At 40.7% G+C, this 22,028-nt stretch overlaps 1 protein-coding gene across 1 annotated transcript in view; it reads right to left on the bottom strand.

The window, feature by feature from the left end:
* The window catches only part of diaph1 (diaphanous related formin 1), a gene marked incomplete at both ends in the record, with an annotated part of 78,250 nt that overhangs the window by 9,866 nt on the left and 46,356 nt on the right, over positions 1 to 22,028 (bottom strand). The window contains 8 exon segments of the mRNA XM_083891458.1: positions 1,312 to 1,444; positions 1,829 to 1,991; positions 2,101 to 2,227; positions 2,473 to 2,602; positions 2,936 to 3,175; positions 3,468 to 3,569; positions 4,066 to 4,160; positions 4,297 to 4,395. Coding sequence (XP_083747584.1) covers positions 1,312 to 1,444; positions 1,829 to 1,991; positions 2,101 to 2,227; positions 2,473 to 2,602; positions 2,936 to 3,175; positions 3,468 to 3,569; positions 4,066 to 4,160; positions 4,297 to 4,395 — 1,089 coding nt within the window.

Below are 22,028 nucleotides of genomic sequence, written 5' to 3'. Positions count from 1 at the left end.
CGTGTGTGGATGAGTTGTTGATGTAAAAAAAAAAAAAAAAAAGAGGAACCATGAAGATGTCAGCATGTGAAAGTCTAGCTGTTCAAACAGCCACTGTGTACAGCAATTCAATATGAGGGTTATGAACAAACACAAAACAAAGAACAGGTGTGTCTGTCAAATTTGTGTGTGGTTTAATTCAAATAAGTGTAAGGCGACAGGGGCAGGCAAATATACCACCTGTATGTAAATGATCTCTTTCCCACTCATGCAGGCGCACACAAACACAGACACACAGACAGCTTTGAAGCACTATCATGTTCCATCCGTGCATGCCTCTAGAGACTGCATATGAAATTTGACTATCTTTTACTTTCAATAAGAAAATGTCTACTCCATCCCCGAAAGTGGAGTGATGTGTCTTTTAAGTGGTCTTTTCAATGAACAAAAGACAGAGTGGGAGGGAAAGGAAAAAAGAAGAGGGAGTGAAGGAACACAAGAAGTAAAAAAGAGCGGACAGTAGAAGCCAGCTGGAACATGGAGAAATAGGAGAAAGGCTGGAAAGACTGTCAGTGAAAGAGGTTCAGAAAACAGGCACACAGCCTTACACACACACTGAAAAGTAATTTAAGTTAAAAAAAAAAAAAAAACACATATACACAAATACAAAATGCAGTGGGGCTGCATAGAATTTTTCACTGTGAAGAGTCCCAGGAGAATCCAAAGGGAGCCAGAGAAATGAGGAATGTACTGAAACTAGGTCACAGTCCCTAAGAAAGGGGGAAAAGGGTCTACACATAAATGTGTGGCTGCAAGGGAGGATTTAAGTGTAAACTGTGTACAGGGATGAGAATGTCAATGTGTGTCTGTTACACAGGATAATGTAACTACTGGCAGGCCTCAAAGTATTACACATTTCACATATGCAGAAGCAAGTTTTAAGGTGATAAAGACATCTGGGCTTCCTTTCAGTTCTCTTCTTGTGAAACAAATCCCCTTTACACCAAGGAAGTGAAATGAGGCCAAGTATTCTGGTGTATGCCCTTGGTCCCCTCATTTTCACTTTATGGGGAGTTTCATTGTTAACTTGCTTCTCTCAAACCACAGATCATCAATATTAGATTAACTGTGGTCTATAAATAGTGATTGGTTGTTCTCATACACACACATACTCACACACATACACACACACACACACATGCTCTTCATAAGTGTGGACTCTGACTGCCCCCAACTGGAGTTTGAAGGAAATACAAAATAAAATGTGAGGGCTGTTTTTCTTCTCTCTTTCAGTCCCATGCAAGAAATGAAACAACACCAAGCAATTGTGACCTGCGTTGATGTCAAGGAGCTGGTTCCTTTTCCCCTTCTCCTCCTTTTCCTTCTCTGCTTTTTCCCTGGCCAATTTGGCCCTCTTGATCTTCTCTTCAGCCTCCCTTCTCTTCTGATTCTCTTTCACTGCTTGCTGTTGAAGAAAATGAGAAAGAAGAACATAATTTTAGATAGTGTGTGGGTAACTTAACTGACTTCAAAAATCCCTAAAGGACAAATGAAGGATGCATCTGTCAACAAACCTCAACACCAGTGGATGGGAGTTATTCATGATAACTGGTAAAACAAGTTATTTCCCGTTGGAGCCCTCCCAAATGGCACATTTAAAGCTCATTGTGATGTATAAAGTGATAATATAATGGAATCACTCTTTTATTGTGATATCAATACAAACAGGTGCACAGGCTCCTGCCCTCCCCTCCCATCTTGGTTTGACTTTATCTTTTATCAAGTGCATAACAACATCTTTGTGGCATCAAGTACTTGACTTTGTTCGCATGCAAAATAACCCACTCACCTGGAACATGTTTTTAAAGGTGTTCAGATCGCCAAATAATTCCTCTACAGAGATTTTACTCGGGTCAAAGACAAAATAGTCTCCCATGTCAACATACTGCTTCTCCATATTCTTATGCATCAGATCCAACTTCTCATGCTGCTCATGGGCACTGACAATAAAACTGTGAAGACACTGCATTAAGGAAGACAAACAAAATCTCTACATCTTAACAGGACAACAATATTATGGATTGAAATGTTATGATTAAAAAATGGAACTAAAAACAGGATATGGACATCTTCTCCACAAACAGGTCCTTGTCACTTTGTGGAGCTGGGAAGTTTTTCAGAAGCTCCTCTAGGTCCCTGACCTGACGGCCCATGAGTTCCACGTTCTTCTGAATTGTCTCTGCAGAAACTAGAGGGGACATGAGGGAAATGGTAATGATAAATCATATGCCCTCACATTTTGGTTGTCCCATTAATGGACATATCACTTTTTAATATGAACAAAAGAGCTGCTATAAATATATGAAGCAAACTAATAATAATTGTGAAGTGTCACCATAAACAAACAATTTGGCAGTAAGAGAATAGATGTCATAACAGATGTGACCCTGTAGGGAGAGAAATTCATCAATGTCAGTTAGATGTCCTGTGTACCTCTGCTGGCCTTTTCCACATGGATGAGCTCATCTGGAAAGGTCATGATATCAGTATACTCCTCTTGGCACACATCAGCGAGGAAGTGGAGCAGTGTCTGCTTCTGATCAGATGATTTGGTGTCACGCAACTGATAAGAGATAAGGATTGATTAAAAAGGGTAGACTGGAGGCAATCCATCAGTAGTGATTCAATGTCTGCATGTGCTGTCAGGTTGACAGTTTTCTGTTTGTGGATGCGTCCAAACTTTATATAGATATACACAGAACCTTCAATATATTGACATTTTAAAAACTGTATCACTATATATCTATATAGTCCTTGAATTATTGGTCAGCTCTATGTGCGAGTTAGCATTAATCCACCTTGGAGAGAAACCTTAAAAGCTAGTACAGATTAACCCACATGCTGTGGGTTTTTAACTGTGTGTGTGTGTGTAAACTATGTATACACCTCATTTTACCTTGCAAAGGTATGATATGGAAAAGCCGAATGCCTTCCCATTGCGAGAGCCAGCATTCATGTAATTCCCAATGAGAAGGATGATCTGCAGCAAAGTGGAGAAGTTCTGACTTCCCCTGAGCTCCTCACAGGCTGCCGTAACAGAAACCACATCCGGCTTGATATTGCCCAGCTGCTCCTCAAACTGCAGTTTAAACAGGATGGCCTGAAGCCGTGGCATCAGTCGATTGACAGTGGACATCTGCAGAAATTGGTGTGTGTGTGTGTGTGGGGGGGGGGGGGGTTGAGAGAGACGGGGATTTCATCTATTATAGTTGAACAAAGACCCCTGTGTTTAACAGGAGGATTTTCAAGGTCTTAAATAATGAGAATGGCATGACTCCATCTCAAGATATTAACATTTTCCATGTCTCATTTGTCATCACACAGTTTGTGGTAAGTCATGTCCAAGTCAGCAGGGAAACAAGACTATACCTATTAAAAACTGACAGTATAATTTTTTGTTTTGATTTTGAGTGCATCACTCAACTCACCACTACTCCAAACTGTTCGGACTCGGCCAAGTCATCGTATTCATCCTTCATATCTCCAAGGACACTCAGCTGCTCTGGTGCTGGCAGTTGTTTGATCAGATTCTACATGGCAATAAGAGAGAAAACATACATGACTTCAAAGATATGGAGACAAATAGACTGACTCAAGAAAGTCAAAATTTTGTTCAGACAGCTGGTTACATGCTGTGTAGAGCAGTAAAGTATTTGGGATAAGCAAAAATAAACGAATGCAACATTAAAACTGTATTTAACCAATCTTTGTTACATCACAACACATTACAACACACATAATTATGTCACTTCTAAATGCATTAGCCACACTGATAAACTCCATAGCCATATAGTGCCAGAACATGTTTTCTGTTGATTACAATAACAACATATTATACATAATGTAATAAAGTGTAATAAAAACAATTAGAGCCATCTGAACCACGTCCTGATTTTGTGAAATGACCAAAACATTTAGCAAAAAAACAACCCATTCACGTTCTCCTGCTTTTTATTTTCACATATGACTCTAGAATTAATTCTAAGGAAATTGTATACAGACACTGGGTGGATCTGAGGTAATTACCTGCACCAGGGACTCTGTTAAGATCTTCTCGTTAACCTCTAGGATGGCATTCTTGATCTCCTCATAAGGCAGGCGGAAGGATCCCAGGAAAATGGCTGTAAGCAAACAGTTCATTTCACATGTTAAAATATACTTAGGATTCAGTTGCTTGGACAGTGGAGCTAACCAAATGTACATGAAGAACCATGTTATTGTTATTTTAAAAGAGTAGACATCGATTACTGAACTTACACAGGTTCTGTGCACTCTTGGAGTCGAGAAGTTTTAGCTCCTTCACCTTCTTCTTCTGCACCTGCTTCTTCTCGTCTCCACCATCCTGCTCCTTTTTGGCTAGAGAGATGGACAAAAGAGAGAAAACTTTTTTATAAATGTAATCACATTTATTGGTAAAATTCTTAACATCACATGATAGGATAGGATGATAGGATAGAATAAAACATGTGTTAGATAGGACAGCAGAGAAATCAGTGAGTTCTGTGAGACATAATTAAAGTGGATTAGAGTGGTGATAGGGACCACTTTGATGGCTATAAAAACTGGCAGCCTTGACACAGCATTCACTTTTTACACTCTTTCCCAAATGTTTGGTGTTAAAAGTAGATGATTGGCCTTGGGTGAGACTGAATTAATATGAAATGGCTGTAAACGACAGGGAAGTTGTCCCTGATGTGTGAGGGCCTGGTAAATGCAGTTGGACATTTGTTAGTTGAAGGCCTTTAAAACCCACAGTCATTTTACACGTGTCTACTAAATTTAGCACTCAATTAACACTGGTCATAACAAGGAAAATGTGAGCAGTTCCTTTTATCGATTGTACAAGCAAAAGGACTTTGATGGTCTGCTCAGGCTAAGGTAACTGAAGATTAGTACGTGGCACGATTCCTGACACTACATTGAAATCAAAAATTAGGAATGATGTTGTTTTCTCATCCCTTTGACTTGATGAACACTCAAATCTGCTTCACTTTTGTACCGTCTTTTCCAGGTCTCAATTTTAGACTGTGTTGTACTTGTCTCTCCTTTTGGCATTGTCCATGTAAAAATGAGACAATAACAGGAAACATGAATTGCTGTCTGGAAAACGGCCAACAACAACAATGCTGGCATATGGTAAAAAACACGTAATGCTCACCCTCTTTGTCACTCACTGTCTAACAAAAAAAGACAAACAATATGAGTCAAAATCCTCCCATGTGCTGTGTAGCCCACCTGTTTCCACTACCTAAATAATTATCATGAAATGTAGTGATGTAATGTATGTGTAGACAGCTTAATTTACCTGTTATCCTAATGTCTATTTTCTGTCCTTATTGTCTGTTAGTTACTAACCCCCTGCTCTCCATCAGTCATTCTGTGTCTTTTTCTCACACTTCATCCACATTCAACAGTAGCTTTTTGAGATTAATGAAAACTAGTCTTATTCAAGCACTCTCCACACGATCCACACAGTCACAGAGACAGCCAGTTCAGTATAACAACTCACTCATCCCTCTCTCCATCCTTCCAAATGTCCAGTCAGAGAGTATTTTGTCTTACTGTGAGAAGCCTATTTGTTGAAGTCTGTTAACAAGTCTGGGCCTATTCATGAGCTCACAATCTGGCCATTTGTTTTAAATGCACAAAACAGTCAGTCATTTAGGACTGTGGCCTCAATAAGTCCCTTTGTTTTACACAATTAGCTTTATGAAGCCATTCCCTCTCAGACTCTAATGCAATTTTTGTTTTATCAGCACAATCGGCTTGGTGTGACACTATAATGAATCAATAATGGTATCGTTTGTCAAACACTGCAGCCAGCACCACTACTGAGACCAGGAAACCACAGCAGGAAGTAAACCATTACACGCACAAACAGGGAAGGGAAATCCGTCAGGACATCTGAGACTGAGAGGAAACGACATAAAAAGATTCACACAAACACATTAACAAAGCTGAAAGATTATGGAAGAAACACAAAGGAAGTAAATGGCATGAATAAATATACTCAAGACAGCAACACTAACAGGGAGACTGATAGTGATAATGACAAAAATAGTCAACTTAAATTGGGGAAAAGACATATGAAGATATGAAAGAGCACTTTCACCACTAAAAGCATTTACACCTGCACATGCACTAAATGTCTAACCTGGCTGGTATATAATCTCATCAAGAGTCAATCCAGTTAGTCTGGACCTCAGTGAAGTAGTAACAACACATTATCATGTCAGTGGGTCATTGTGTAAGTGTGTGTCCCAGAGAGACAGAGAACAGGTCAGTGAGCATGTGTATGTGTGTGTGTTCATCCATGCTGTAATCGCTACAGTGCCAACTGTGCTCTAGCCAATGAAATCAGCCTATGCTGACATCATGGCTGATTCATAAAATGGGGTCTGTTGTGCAGAGTGTAAAATGGCTGCTCCAAGCTGTCCACATGCACAGCCAGCTCATTTCATTTATAAGCCAATGGCACCTCTAGTGGTGTTATGAAGCACTGCACCATGTTACACTTAGTCACTGTTGGGGAGGAGGGGGAGATAACAGAAGCAGAACATAAATGTGACTAGACACACACACACACAACTCAGATAACATGAACACACTCGTGGAGTGCTGAGATCTATGTTTGATCATCCCAGTTGCCTTTTCATCTTACCGTCTCAAAAAGAAAGAGTCTTTTCTGGTAACAAATCACTGCCACCCATTCTAACCACACACTCACACACACATCCAAAAACACTCACACGCACACTCATTTCCTGGAACACCTCCCCCTCGTCTCCCCAAACAGCTGCTTGGCAATGAGAGATGATGGGGGGAAAAAAGGAAGGGGGGGGATTGGCTGGGTTCGTGCGTGTGTGAATGTTTGTGTATGTGTGTGTGTGTGTGTGTGTCTGCCTGCAATCACACATGTGTGTCATGAAAGAAGAAACAAACTTCTTCCATTTCTAACTGCTGTTTTCAACTAGGGGAGAAAACAGAAATGAGAGAGATAAAAAAGGGTGATGGGGGGGTGGAATGAAGTGAAAGAAGGGTACAATCATGCACAGCAAACTCATGCAGATGTCAATGTTAATATTTAACAAAGTGTATCGCTGTGTGTGTGTGTGTGTCTGTCTGTGTGTGAGTGTCTGCACAAAGAGGAGTCTGTTTAACAGTCCTGAGTATACCCCCCCCACACACACACACACCACCGCATGGTCTCTCCCTCTCTTGTTCTCTCACTCCTTAAAAGGAGAAAAAGTGTGGAGGGGAAGATGATGGGTAGCCAGGCTTGGAGAAAGAATAGAAAAAGCAAAGAGCAGATGGAAAGAAAGAAAAAAGTGAGGAAAACGAGCCTGGTACACCTTTTTTGTCTTTAAAAACTCAGTCTGAACTTAAATCATCAGTGCTCTCCGTCAGCAATTTTTTAAACTTGTTTTTTCACTCTTTCCATGCTGCATTTAAAGTCCCCACCACATGTGTCATACCAGGAGTGCTTTTCAAGGGCCCTCTGGTGGACACACTGGAGAAAAGCACGTCACTTACTTTATATAACTTCAAACTAATTTTTTTTCCATTCAACATTCCAGGGCTGGAGTTTGTCTAAACGAAAACAGGGGAGAGTGGGTTTATAGTTTCAACATCAGATTACGTGGGGTGAGCAGTTTTTTTGTGAAACGTTGCTGAGGTTGCTTAAGGAGAAAAGCACAGAGAGACACAAAACACATTTGTTGCCAACTTTTACCATCGACCAAGACCACAACATTTCAGGGAAACTAAATGAAAACACATATGTTTTACTTTGAGAAAGTTTGAGTTTTGATAAGAGGGAGAAAAAGAGAGTAGGGCATTAAGTTCTTTGTCTAAAGTAAACAGAAGGCCAGAGCTATGGCAGACACAAGGACAGCTGTAGCTTTGGTCCCTTTAAACTTTAAATGTCCCACATTCTGTCAGTCTCAATATAAGTGTGTGTGTGTATGTTACAATGTGTGTTTGACAGAAGAAGAATAAGGGGGTTTCCACGGTAACCTCGGTCTGAAAGAGCCTCTTCATCGTGTTTTTCACTGTGAAAGGAAAGAGGAGAAAAGATTTCTGACTGTGTGTGTGTGTGTGTGCATGTGCCTCCATGTGCGTGTGAATGTGAAAAGGACCAGATGGCAGGGTGGGGCAGTGAGGAGGGGGGATGGGGGCAGGATGTGGGAGGGACAGGATACAGGGGGAGGGCAAATGGGAGTGGCTAAGATGTGCTCCCTTGCGCTCCCCTGGTGTATGAAGAGTGCAACTACAGATGAATTACATGAAATTATAAAAATTGCACATTATTTTTATTTTATAAAAGCCACTGTTAGACCCTGAAATTTTTAGAAAGCAATTTGATTTACCTCTTTTTTACTCATCCAAATTCAAGACTTATTAGCACTACACTTCAAGTTTTGTTTTTAAGTAATTTGAAGTTTAAAATACACGTATTTTATAAATATCTAATTATATACATACTTTGACCCAGTTAAATGTCTGCCTATTGATGCATTTTTTTTTACACATATTTTTAATCAAATCAATTACATATTTAAGTATATTTGTTATTTAAGTTTTTAATAACTTCATATCTTGTATTATTCAGGCTATCCTTTTTCAACACTCAAAAATAATTAACTTTGAATTATTTATTAGGTTTGATTATTTCAGATTAATAATAAATAAATATAAGAGTGAAATGTCTTCACAGACTTCTATTAGTTACAAAGAAAGTTCATTTGTATTAGACCATTTATTTTACAATCACAATATTATTACATTACTATTTTAAGAAAAGTACTTTAGAGTGGTATAGCCTGGAGTGAAATTAGTTTTTCTTTTTGTATTATTATTAATATTATCTAAATGTAATGACCACAGGAGGCTTAAAGTGAGGATCCATCATTGAGGGTATTGTTTAGGTATGGGGTCATAGTGCCCTCCACTGGTAAACGTGATGTACTGCAGCTAGATGTATAAGGCTGACAAATCCCTTTACTTCACTTACACACTGCATCTCAATGCTGCCATCCAAGTTGTGTGTTGAGAGTGAGGGAGAGAGCCAGCGAAAAAGACAGAGAGACATAAATATGGAATCAAGAACATGTTGCTTGAGATCGCATGTACGTGACAGTACCAAAAGGGGGGAGATAGGGCTAGAAAGAGGATGTGTAAAAGTGTTTGAAGGCGAAAGTGGGGACAAGGGTTTGGACACTGTTGGCCTGTCTTTGTCAGTGTGTGTCAGTGTCATTCTCCCAGGGCCATTCTGACCTCTCTCTGCTCTTCTGACCATGAAGGTCTTAAGCAATGACGCACACACGGCACGTAACAGCATCACTGATGAGACACACACACACACTCAGACACCCACCACACACAGTATGCTGCCTGCATTACTGATAAAGTGCACCATAGTCAACACACCGACACAGCACTACCTTGAACTTGAATTTGCACTTGCTGAAACCACACAAACAACCCATAAATCCCCATAGCGAATAACAGAGGACACAGCCAGACCCCCCTATCCACAACACACACACACAGCCAGGAAGAGGTGAGCTGCTATGGTGTGCTTATTAAATCAGTCCTATATCAGCCAGTCTCCTTGGGACAGCAGAAAAGATTTACTACAGCAATTACACTGGCTAATTACAAGGAGGAGAGACAGAGGGAGCGAGGGAGAACTGGAGAGCTATAGGGTTTAAAGGAGAGAAGGTAATCAAATCAAGAGCAGCAAGAGGAAATAAAAGTGCAAAAAACTGAGAGAGCAAATAAAGAGAGCAAATAAATGGAGAGAGAAAGAGAAGGGAGAGAGAGAGGGGTAAGTATAAAGGACAAATATGATGAGCCTGTGACCTTGAAACAGTCATAACACCTGTTCATTGAATGGGTTACATGACGACAACATCACAGTTCAGTGTGTTAAACCCACACACTAGTCTGTGTATGTTTGTGTGTATTTCCGTGTTGTTAAGAAGTCACTGCAGAGGTAGACAGCAGAGATTGATTCAACCCCATGCTTATGATAAAACACAATACATGTGATCGGTGTGTTCCAGTGGAAACATGCACCTCTGCCATGTTACTGAATACAAAACATTCACTTTAACTGTAATGTTAACACTTATTGACTTACTGAGTATGTTATGTTGTTTTTCTGTGACACTAGAGTGTTTGTTTTTCACAGTATGAATGTCCTTGACAATGCGTTGGCCCTTACAGCACAGTGCTCCCTCTATGGGGAGGAGAGTGAATTACACAATTAACACTCGAGCAAGTGTGCGCCTCATCAGTCAGCCTGGCCTGACGGATGAGATTAGTGTCGTTACAGACTACGACTGTATCTGTGAAGGTCTCACAACATGAAGATCTAAACTGAAAATAGCATGTGAGGGTAGCAATTAACAGTGGCTATGAACTTCAAGGTGTTGCTCACGGACACTTCATCTTGACAGATGATTGGAGTCAGGTCACGCAGTTCAATGTTACCCTTTCTATATAGAGTGCTGACTGCCTACCAAACAAACTGACATTTCCCTGCAAGTTAAGTGTACCCTTCATCCCAAACACTTCATGTGCACACCCATGCAGAAAGTCTCATTTACATGAGCACTGAGGTAGAAATGAAAACTTAAAAACCCGGTTTCTATTGCAATTAAAAAGTTAGATGAACTGTAGCACACATGTACCCCATGAGGCACATTTTGCCCTGGGCAAAGGGGATTAGGTTGAAGCCTCCTGTCAGGCTTCAAATATTCATTATTACATTATAGAAAAATAGCACAGAAAAGGTGAATTGGAGCAAGAAGGACAAAGAAAAAAGAAGAGTGCAAAAAAAGGAGCATGAGGAAGAAAAAGTCAATTTATGAAAACAAGCAGTTCTGACTTATGCAAAAGAAAAATAGATGAAAGGAGGACAGAGAGGAATCTACACAGTGTCATGCCATGGAGGACAGTTAAAAGCTCATCACGGGGCTAGAGCATAGACTCATCCTCTGTTAATCCCTCAGCTTCTGTCCTCTCATCTCCAACCATCCATCCCTTCACTCATCTTTATCTCTGCTTCAGTGATGAGGACAAAGAAAAGCACTCAGTCATTTGCTCCCTCCACCATCTCTTCGTCTCTTCAGGCAAGGCTCGCAGGCCTGATTAGCAATTGTGACTTAAACACATGGTGGAAAGATTGGCACACATGAACATATGCACACGGAAACATGTGCAAATATATATATATACACACACACGCATGCATGCATGCATGCATGAACTCACAGTGTGTGTGGCAAAGAGAAGGACAAGGACCAGTTTTGATGGTCTGATAAACCCTTGAGGATGGCCCAGAGACAATTATGGGGCTGGAGAGGAGGAGGGAGTTTTGCCTTTTCGAATGTCAGCCATTGCTCACAGATACACACACAGACACATTTGAGAAAGTGTATCTGTCTGGAGGCAAAAAGATTGGTCTGTTTTCTGGTGCTGGTCAGAATGTTGTTGTTTTTTAGCAAATATTCTAATATAACAAGGGAGAGGAGAGTGAAAAGACTTGCAGAGAGTAATGCTGGAGGATAAAGGGTCGATGGGAGGCAGCATGCAGCATTAGGGAGGAGACTCTGTGGAGCGAAAGGATGAGCAGAAGAATTAACAAAATGTGAAGAAAGAAACGTGGAATAAAAGTACACATTCAGAAAACTCAAATATAGCAGTCATCTCCAAATAAACAGGACTCAAAACCCTCCCTTTGAATAGGAGTTTGCTGTATTTCATTTACAGCTTAGAATCTTTAAACAACTGTGAGAGTAGTGGGGCGGGAATTGGTGTATGTGAACATTTACCTTTGTTGCAAAGGCTTTGAAAAAAAACTACTGCAGATGTTTGAAAAACATGAGTAACACGGGATCATAGTCAAACTAGGTAGCTGGAGGGGGTGACAACCATGATCTGGCAACCTCCACCCATTCATGGGAACCATGGGGAAAAGTCTGTCTCATCAAAGATCTTTTGGGATTCTGCAGGGATTCCAGTTTATGAAATCAGTTTTACCCTCAGAAGAGAGGAAAACAGCCACCAAAATAAACTAAACAAGAGAAAAATGTTTGAACAGAGAGACAGATGAGCAAATTCCCTCCTATAACATCTGTGTGTTGGCCTCTCAGGAATTGGCTGTAGTTTGGGCTAGACAAAAATATAAACACACGAAGAACAAAAGTATACATGCAATCCAACCATGTGCTTAGTGAGCCATCTGGGGACATGTTGCCAATCAGACAGCTATGTGAGGCTGGGCAAATGAAAACAATCAAGGAACAACACAAAATATGGCTCAGAGACTGGCATGCATTTATGCGAGTCTGTTTGTGTGATTGAGTTGCAAGCACACTTGTACACACTTGATTGGATCGAAGCGTGTGCAAAATGAATGGATATATTGCAGGGGTTATCTTTAACCAAACAGACTACAACAATGCCAAGTTGTAAAGAAAATAATAGTGTTTACTTTTGAGGTCTGGCAGTAAGTCAATAAAATGCTCCAAAAAATACAAGACCAGTGTAGGACTTATTTATTTGTGACCTAGCATGTGTATGAATGTCTAGTGAGCTATCGCTCCCCTCTCTGTTTTGTCTTTCCTCATGGCTCAGTGAGTGCGTCAGTCTGCATTGGCCCTCTTTTAGAAGCTACTGAGAGATGGCAGCACCATTAAAATTTAACTCACTATCTCACCACTCACCAGAAACTGACAAAAGAGAGAGAGAGAGGGAGTGGCAGAGACAGCTAGGCAGATATATACATGCATGTATCTAACCACCGATCTGCGTGAACATGCACACACGCAGACTCATTCTAAGTCAGATGTGATCGCGAGAGATGGGAAGCGACGGAGCGAAAGATCCCATACAGATTGAGAGTGAAGAATAAGGTGGGGCATATTACAAGCTGAAAACCACACACACACTTTGAAAAAAGTGGCATCAATTCATCAGGGGATATGAGGAAAGTGTATGGAACTTGCGTTCCATCATTCTGCACAAATCCCCCCTAAATCCACATTTCCTCATTCCATTACCTTCCCTCTCATCGGGGCTTCTCATTCCTTCACAGGTAATCCTTCTTTTGTCTTGCTCCATCTTTTTTATCTATCACTCTTTAGATTAAATGTTGTTTGACACGTAGCTTCTTTTTTTTGTTCAACATTCTGCATCATCTCTCCTTCCGTCTTCAGTCTTTCTACCTTTCTATCCCTCTTTCTGTTCCTGTCGTTTTCTGCCTCAGTGGAGTGTGGGATAGGAGGCAGAGCTGAAGGCCTATGGTCTCTTAATTAAGAAGCATGGCGGAACGAGGCCACAGTTAACAAGGACACACACAGAGACATTTGCACAGCTTTCCTTGAAAGGACCTTCATTGTCTACAGGCCTCAGCACTGAAGTAAACCATCAGCACTACAAGTTGGCACTGAGACAAGTCTGACGTGAGGTTGTACACGATGACACTGACCTACAAGCGACTGAAACCATAACCATAAATCCAAGCTCTAATCCCCTTAACCTGCACTATCACTTTGTAATACTTTTGACTTGCAAAATCTAAAACTCAAAAATAGCCGGCACACAATTTCCTCCTCTTTCACACACCACAACACCTAATCAAAGGCTGAGGACCTGGGTTGAAATCTGTGGGGCTAGGACTCAATCAGCCAGTGCAATCAGACACAGGCCACACACACACAAACTCACAAGTAACTACAATTACGCACAAGGACGACACACATATAATAAGCCTCGAGTTGACTGACGAGAAGAAGGCAATGATATTATTCAGTCTACCTCATCACTGCTGTAACCGTCGCACACACACACAGAGGAGGCGGGCTGGAAGTAGCTATTTTGAGTGTGCGTGCATCCATTCTCTGCGAAGGTGACTTTGGGCTGGCTGGAGTGGTAATTGGGTACACATACAAATGCCTTTTTCTTCCTCTTCCCCACGTTCGCATCACCCTCCCCAGCCGCCACCCTTTTCCCTCACCACAGCCCCGAACGTGATTACATTTCCGACATGAGTGAGGGGTGAAGAGAGAGAGCAACAGAACGAAGAAAAAGAGAGAGAGAGAAAGATGACTGACTTGGAAAACAAAGGGAGAGGCTAGAAAACAGCTCTCGCACAACAGGGTAAAAGACAAACAATAATAAAGGCAACAAAAGAAATGCATGCACACGCACGTACATACATTTGTTTTTGCCCTCTGTACACAAAAGCGTATACACCTATATACCCATATAGCATTTACTCAGCAGGGGAGCATAGCAAAGCAGATAACTAATACACAAAATGTCAGTCAGACTGTTACCCTGATCTTTTGAAGTGACACATGCAGTAAAACACACACACACATAGTGAAATGGCCATCTAATTTCCTTAGACAAGTGACATTTCTCTCTTTTTTCTGTCTCTCCTGCACTCGTCATTGTGGTGATAAAATTAGCATTCCTTTCCTTCCTCTGCTTCTCCTTCCCTCGACGGCTGGACAAGAGGTGAGGACCACAGGGACAAAAGAAAGGAGAGAGACAGAGAAACAAGAAGAAAGATGGGAACAAAAGCAGACATTAACAGAAAGAGGAAAAAGCCCGAGAGAGATGTAAAGACAAAGAAACAAACAGAATGCGGAGTAAAACTAGGATAAAAAAGAAAAGGGACAGTAATGGAAAGACAACAAGACTCAATGGGAGAGCAAGATAGAAAAAGAAAAATACAGCAATTGGACAGGATGCAGACTTGTAGAGAAAATAAATGAGGGGAGAATGTACCCTCGAGGGATTCATATCTCCATGACAACCTTCTCCTGTCTCCTTTGCTGTCCAGTTGCATGATAAACTCCAGCTACTTTAGTGGACCTCAGCATGGACGATATCATCTCTCACTAAACAACCCAATAATAAATCTGGGATGAAATAATAACTTTCCTGATACTTTTAATGGCCAATTTCCAACAATAAGAGAGGGAAAATGTAACCTTTTAACATGGAGCTGGACATCAATGGTTGAACCTACTTTGTTTATTATGCATGAGTCAACTCCACTTCTGTGCAGGTGCATAAATCCACATATGTGCATGTTTCTACAGGGACAGGAGGCCCCGTGGAGTATAATTAAAAGCTAGAGATGGAGTCCTTGGAAGAAAAAGAAAAAAGGAAAAAGAAAACTGACCTTTAAAAACACAGAGTGAGATGCAGAGAAACAGTGAGAGATGAGAGAGGTGTAATGGAAGATGGCAGAGATAGACTGAATTGGATTATGCTGAACTGAATGTGAAAGAACAAAAAGGTGAAAGACAGAGCAAGACAGAAATAAAATAATTGACTGAGTTGCTTTGTTTTTTGCTTTCTCTGGGAGGGGGGCAAAGGGAGGGACGGCAAGGCGAAAAGAACACTGTCAGTCAGTATAGTACTGTATCCATAGCACAACCATGGCTTATTAAGTGAATTCTGACAAGGTGTTGTGGATTCAAATCAGACACGACACAACTTGTGACTAATGAATGTTATATCATGTTATAATAGTAATCAATGTTTTACTTTATTCTGTGTGTCATTAATGTTATGCAGAGTGGAGATTATGCTGCAATGGACATGTCCTACAGCCATTTTAAACAATTTTGAAAATGAAATGATGGTTCTGCCTCTTCATTTTTAGATGGCATCGAGTTCGGCATCGAGGGGAGTTCATTTTTATCTTACTTTACTGGTGTACATAACCGGGACAATGCACGTGAATAAACATTAACTGTAAATGCACCAGAATTAGCCAATAGGCTATTTTTTTAACCTGTAGTCTCTGGGTAGGTGTTAAAGTCATCCTAACTTTAAGTTAAAAGAAAATATTCAAGACTACAGTGAAAGACAAGCATGCAGGTAAAAGTAGCAACAGGTCAGGAGGCAGCAAGATTTCAGAGCGGATAAAATTGCAGACAGTGTGAATGGTAAATATGCATTTATATGCAGCGCATCTATGAACGTGTCAGGAGCAACGTGGGGTTAAGTGTCTTGCCCAAGGACACATCGCCATGTAGACGAGCAGAGACTGGACTCTAACCCTCTACCTTCAAGTTGAAAGATGACTCGCTCTTTCACTGAGTCGCCCTGTACCATTTTAGTGCAGACAGACCTGATTACTAATGAAGCATTTATTTAAATGAGCTTTAAACTGTGCCCAGTTCTCCAATAGTATATATATATATATATTATATATATATATATATACATTTTATACTCAGAGGAACAATACAATTTCCTCTGGCTGAACCTCTAGTGAATCAGTGAGTTGTTCAAACACTGACAGTTCTGAGTAGAGGGCAAGAAAAGTATTTTTAAATGTTATCACATTTTCCCAATTTAGTAAATCCTATTCATTTAACAGGGAGCAATGATATGAATTGACTAGTTTCTTGTGAGGGATTTTAAGTGTCAGTTTATACAAAGACTGTGATGGTTTGAGTTTAGTAATGCGAGCTTGTGACCAGTTTGTTAAACAGTATGAGAAAAGATAACAGAACACATGCACATCTTAGCTGCCTCTGATGACATGCACTCGCACAGAAACCAAAAAATTGAAAAGATTCAACTTGACCCCGTAACAGAGTTTTTTTTCACCTGAGCCTTCATTAACTGAGCGTTTATTTGCCCTATCAAAATCTAATCAGAAATCAGAACATAATAACAAGGCTGTCAGGGCAGCACATGTCAGCTCAGTGAGAGAAAATATAGAAGGGTAGAGAGGGTGGACAAAGGGGAGAGAAAAATATTCACAATGACAGTTGGGGTTAGAGTGATGGAGACATTTCCGTATTGCTGGCAAGAGGAAGGAATTCAATCTTAATGACACTATGATGCAATACATTGTTGGGAAAGATATTCTCAATTTCCCATTGGAGGGAAACAGAACCATTGGGTCAAGCAGGTGAATCCTCATATGAAGGGTATACAGTATGTGTGTGAGGGTGTGTGTGCTTGCACATTAAAGAATCAAGCTGCCCTTGAACTAACCTTGACTGCAGTTCCACGCATATAGAGGAAATAGCGCTTGTATTGCCAAATTATTATTATTATAATATTATTTTTACACATAATCATGATCTCATTCATTCTATGCCTTTTTTCGCTTTCCTCTTTTCGCTCTATAAGTCCTGTGAGTTTAACTCACACAACATGTATAAGTAATGTCTCGACTGTGTCAGGGTGACCATGGACAATGTGAATCTTATAAGTACATCAAACTTTAATGAGGCGATCATCTCTTTTAAGTTAACCTAAGGTCAGTGACTGATAACACATGGCAGAAATCCCTCATAACTGACAGTCACAGTCAGTCAGAGCTTTTTCAATTTGCATACAGTGTACTGCAATGTTAGAGCAGCAACTCACGTAAAACAAAAGCAGTAGGTGAACATTTGGTTAGTGATACAACAATAATTGACAAAAAGAATATACCAGACAGGTTCACATTTGGATTATACTTAAAGGATTAAATGTGTATTGGTGGTGAGTATTTTAACTTAAGGAGGAACGTCTTGTCAGTTATCTCAACTTATGTTCATCCCAGAGCTATAACCTCTGTAACATAAAACATTATATTAATATGAAGGTCAAAAGGAGATAAGGGTTATTAAATACTTAAGCTGCATTTTCCCCATATACCATGGTTTGACATTCACACCTCAACCATCTTCTTCTGTAAGGACATCTCCCCAATCACTTGTTCTCATGCTCCTTCCCCTCCCTCATCTCGGTCTCTCTCTCTCTCGCAACACCCAGTGAGTAATGGCGGGAGCAAAGGATTGTGGCAGAGAGCTATAAAAGTGTAATTTGCTCAATTTTCCTCAGGAAACCAAATTCACTTTCTGTCCTGTGTTACAATCTGTTAACATTCAGATGACCAGCATTTCAGACAGAGCATTACCCGCCTACACTCTCTACTAATGACCCTCACGCAAAGTGCACACATTTGCAAGCGAGGAGAGAGCAAGGACACACAACTATTAGTGTAAAAACAGCACAAAGCGTATACACAGATACTTGCATTTGCGCACACGTACACACAGAGGCTTGAATTTGGGATGTAATGGGCTGAGAAAATGGAAATAGAGAAATTATAAAGAGAAAAGACGGAATGAACGTCTGTAGGCCAAGTATTTTTTTTCTCTCTGAATTAAATTGAATCACTTGCTAAATCTCACTTTTGTTACTGAAGAAGGAAAAGGGAGTTTTCTCTGCTGCTGTACAAGCCTTTCTGTTCTGTCTCATCAACTTTTTTCATTCTGTCCTGTTTTCCTCCTTTGTATAAATCTCCTCAACTCTTGCACCCATATTCTTCGTCACTTTCATGCCCATCTCTCTCTCTCTTTCCTTGTCCACCTATTCTCGCTCACTCTCAGCTCATCATCCCACTCTCACAGCAATCTTTTCTCTCTTTCTCTATCCCTCTCCTTCATTTCCACCACTCCAGTCTCGGGGTGCTAATAGCCTCCTCCTTTGTTCTTGGAGAACAGCGGGGAACAATGGCGGAGTGGGGCTCGTCGTTGTGGCAACAGGCATGAGACAAGAGAGAGACGGAGGGAGACAAAGAAGAAAGGAAGAGAGAGAAAGAACAGGCACAGAGGGGATGCTGGTTGTTAGCCGGGCGGCAGGGAAGCGAGCGCTGGCTAATTACACTCGTTTCTATGCACTCTGCAATTAAACCCTGGTGCACACACATGCACCGCCTGTGCTCAGAATATCCACCACCAGCCACACGTACACACACCCACTCTGCAACATCACAGAAAAAGAGCAAGCAAGAGTGAAGGTGGCAGAGAGGCAGAAAGGGGTAGGCTGGGAAAGAAAAAAAGAAATGACAAGAAAAGACTGAGGCTATTTTAAATCAATGCTACTCTGAAGGAGCACAGTAAAGGTTCATTAAACTTCCAGTTCAAACATTAGCTTTATCAGCTCTATTTAAAAAGTGTGCAAGTAGACATTAAAGTGTTAGGTGGCTTAGTGACCTCATGATACCCACATATCGACTTTAATCGAACAAACATCTATATATTGGGCCCTATGATTTCCGCAATGCGGAAAATGTGGGCAGAATAACAGAATTGAGCGATAAAAATGTAATCAACTGTTCACGGAATCACACGGAATCTTGTGGAGCTTGTTATGTTTTGTCTGAAATTTTATTTTTCTGAGAGGTCATGTGGGACCAGCCCAGCTTCCCTTTCACAACAATTTCTAAAAAGCCATCTGAGACAAAAACAGTCAGGTGATGTATTTCCGCAAACTCTGCCAGCGCGCACACACAGTCCACTGGGCCCGTTAAAATACAAGCGGCGACCACTTAGCTTCTAAAGCTCATAAGAAGAACAAAGGAAAACAGCATGCTAACAGAAGCGTGCCTCTTCAAAGCACAATTAAAGCTCCAAGTACGTCGGCATGTTCAAGCCAAGAATTTGACCACAACTTTGTGGCTGTGTGTGCCAAGTCCAATATTCCTCGAGTTAAATAAGGTATGGCCGTTTTTAGTGAAATCCTGCAAACTTGTTTCAGGCATGTCCTTGATCCAACACACTGGATTCAAACAGGAGCAGGGAAACATGATAATAATAATATATTTTATTATCATAATATAAGTTTGTTGGCAAACTTATATTAAACATTGAATTTAAGAAGAAAATAAAGGAATTTGAAATATTTTTTGATAATTTTAGATATACTATAGATATAATTTAATGATCAGCTGCTGAACTGTAACTGTTATTTTCACGTTGCGCTCGTCTCTTATCAGTTCTACTCCTCCAATTCTGCATCAGTTCATCTAATCAGCTCATCAGGCCCCATTGCTTCACAGGATGATTTCTTCCTCTCCAGAGATGGAGATTTAACTTCACACAAATTAACAAACTGGGAATATCAGAGGGAGTGAATGAGAGGTTGAGATAAATGAGAGAGAGAGAACAAGTGAGGGAGACGAGAATGGGGAGACTTGCATCCAGGTCACACCCCCCTGTAGGGCAGAACTTATCCTCCGTCTCAAAAACACTTCTCAGCTTCCTTCATCCGTCTATCCATGCCCTCACACTCTTTTCCATTAACACACAACTCGGAGAAACGTGTTTCATACCGTCTGCCTGTCTATTCTATTATTCATGCAGTTTAATGCTTGCCCAAAGTGTGTGCATGTGTGCGGTAAGAGTGTCGGACGTTCATGTTAAAGAGCAGGAACGTGTCACTGCATGTCTGAGGACCAGCTGATGTGCTGGTCACACTGGGCTTTCAGCGCTCATAGCAGCTTATGAATGTGCATGTGTGCACAGATACACACAAATACGCAGACAAAAAAACCCAGCATGAACACACACACACCCACACATACACACACACATGCAGGCTGCCAGTGAGGCACATGAGAAGTGAAAGGAGTCACATTAAACAGCCAAACTTGTCCTGTTTCGCTTTCATAGCCTCAGTCCATTTTCATAATGCATTAAAACCACCGCTGAGAGGGAGGGAGACACAGAGGGGAGAGAAGAGTGATGAGGAGGGGGGTGTAGAGAGGGAAGGAGACGCACACTGAGAAATGGAAAAGGAGAGGGCACAAGAAACATTCTCCAAGTAATCCAAAGCTGGTGAACGTATGGTGATGAGAGGAAACAAGATAAGGTTGAAGGAAATGGAAAAGAAAAGAGTAAGAAAAGAAAACTTGCCTCAAAGTCAAGATATGGGAGTAGAAAACATCTGATAAGGGTGCACACAGATTAAGGATGTGGATAAAAGAAGATGGGATGCATTAATAAAACAAGTTAGGATGACAGCAATAGATGGGGAAGACGGTTGTGTCACACATTTGACTGTGTGTATTATGAATGCATGAGGATTTATTTGTGTGTGTGTGTGACTGTTGTTGTAGTGCTCTGTGGTGTGTATGTGTGTGTTCAACAGTGGCAAGGGGCAGAAGGTTCTCCGTTTCAGCACCAGCAGGCTGATGAGAGTTTGGGGCCAAACAGCCTGGAGGCAGAGCTGGCCTTGTTTTTCTCTCCCTCTCACACACACACTCACAAACACAATTTCAAATTTTAAACAAATGGAGCTTCCACACCAATGCAACATGCTGTGCGTTTTGAATACAGAACCTTAGGTAACAGCAACTAAAACATGAAAACACATTTTCATGTCGATTCTTTTTTTTACATAAATATCCACTGGTATTTTAACTAACAAATGCTATATAATTACTCAATACTAACACAATGCTTTCAGTGAGTGCCAATCAAAGTGTCTGTAATACTTTTGACATGATATCAAATCAGATGAAACTGTACTGTACATAATTACTGGGACTGTTTATTCTACTGAGAACAAACTCTCCATCGTAGCTTTGTAGCGCTTCTCAGCTTGTTGCAATTGTCTTATCTTACAAACTCGCATGTCATCTGGTCTTTATAAAATGCGTGTATGTAAAATGAAAAAAGTCACTAATATCTGACAAGCCAAAATACCTTATACTTATATGAAGAAAGTGGTGAAGGTTAAGTAAAGGCTCAATTCCAACATGTGCATATCAAGTGGCCAGGAATGTGACTTCAGTCATCAACTTCAGTCAGTTCTGTTTGCTGCAGGTGCAAATATGCAAATGTTTGGGAGCACAAAAATTTGACTAACTGACGGTGTACCGACATTTGGAGTTCTGAGACAGTTTGGAAAGTTTTTCTTCTAATTTCATACAAGATGAAAGTCAGGACTTGAAACTTGCTTGAGGTATATAATCCATCACAGCTAACACTATGCCTGCTTATTTCCTGTCTTTGACAAAGTTATGTTTTAGTCATCAGTGACACTGCAGTGAATTGCATGTGTTTATGACCTGGAGAGTGTTTATCCAAGTTCCATCAACCCAAAATATTCTTACATTATGATAATTCCAGGTGCTTGGCGCAGAGGTTTGCCAATGCCTTCCTCAG

This window comes from Microchirus variegatus (assembly GCF_963457635.1).
Source record: "Microchirus variegatus genome assembly, chromosome: 6".
Taxonomy (NCBI): domain Eukaryota; kingdom Metazoa; phylum Chordata; class Actinopteri; order Pleuronectiformes; family Soleidae; genus Microchirus; species Microchirus variegatus.
This window is presented reverse-complemented; position numbering and strand designations above follow the sequence as displayed.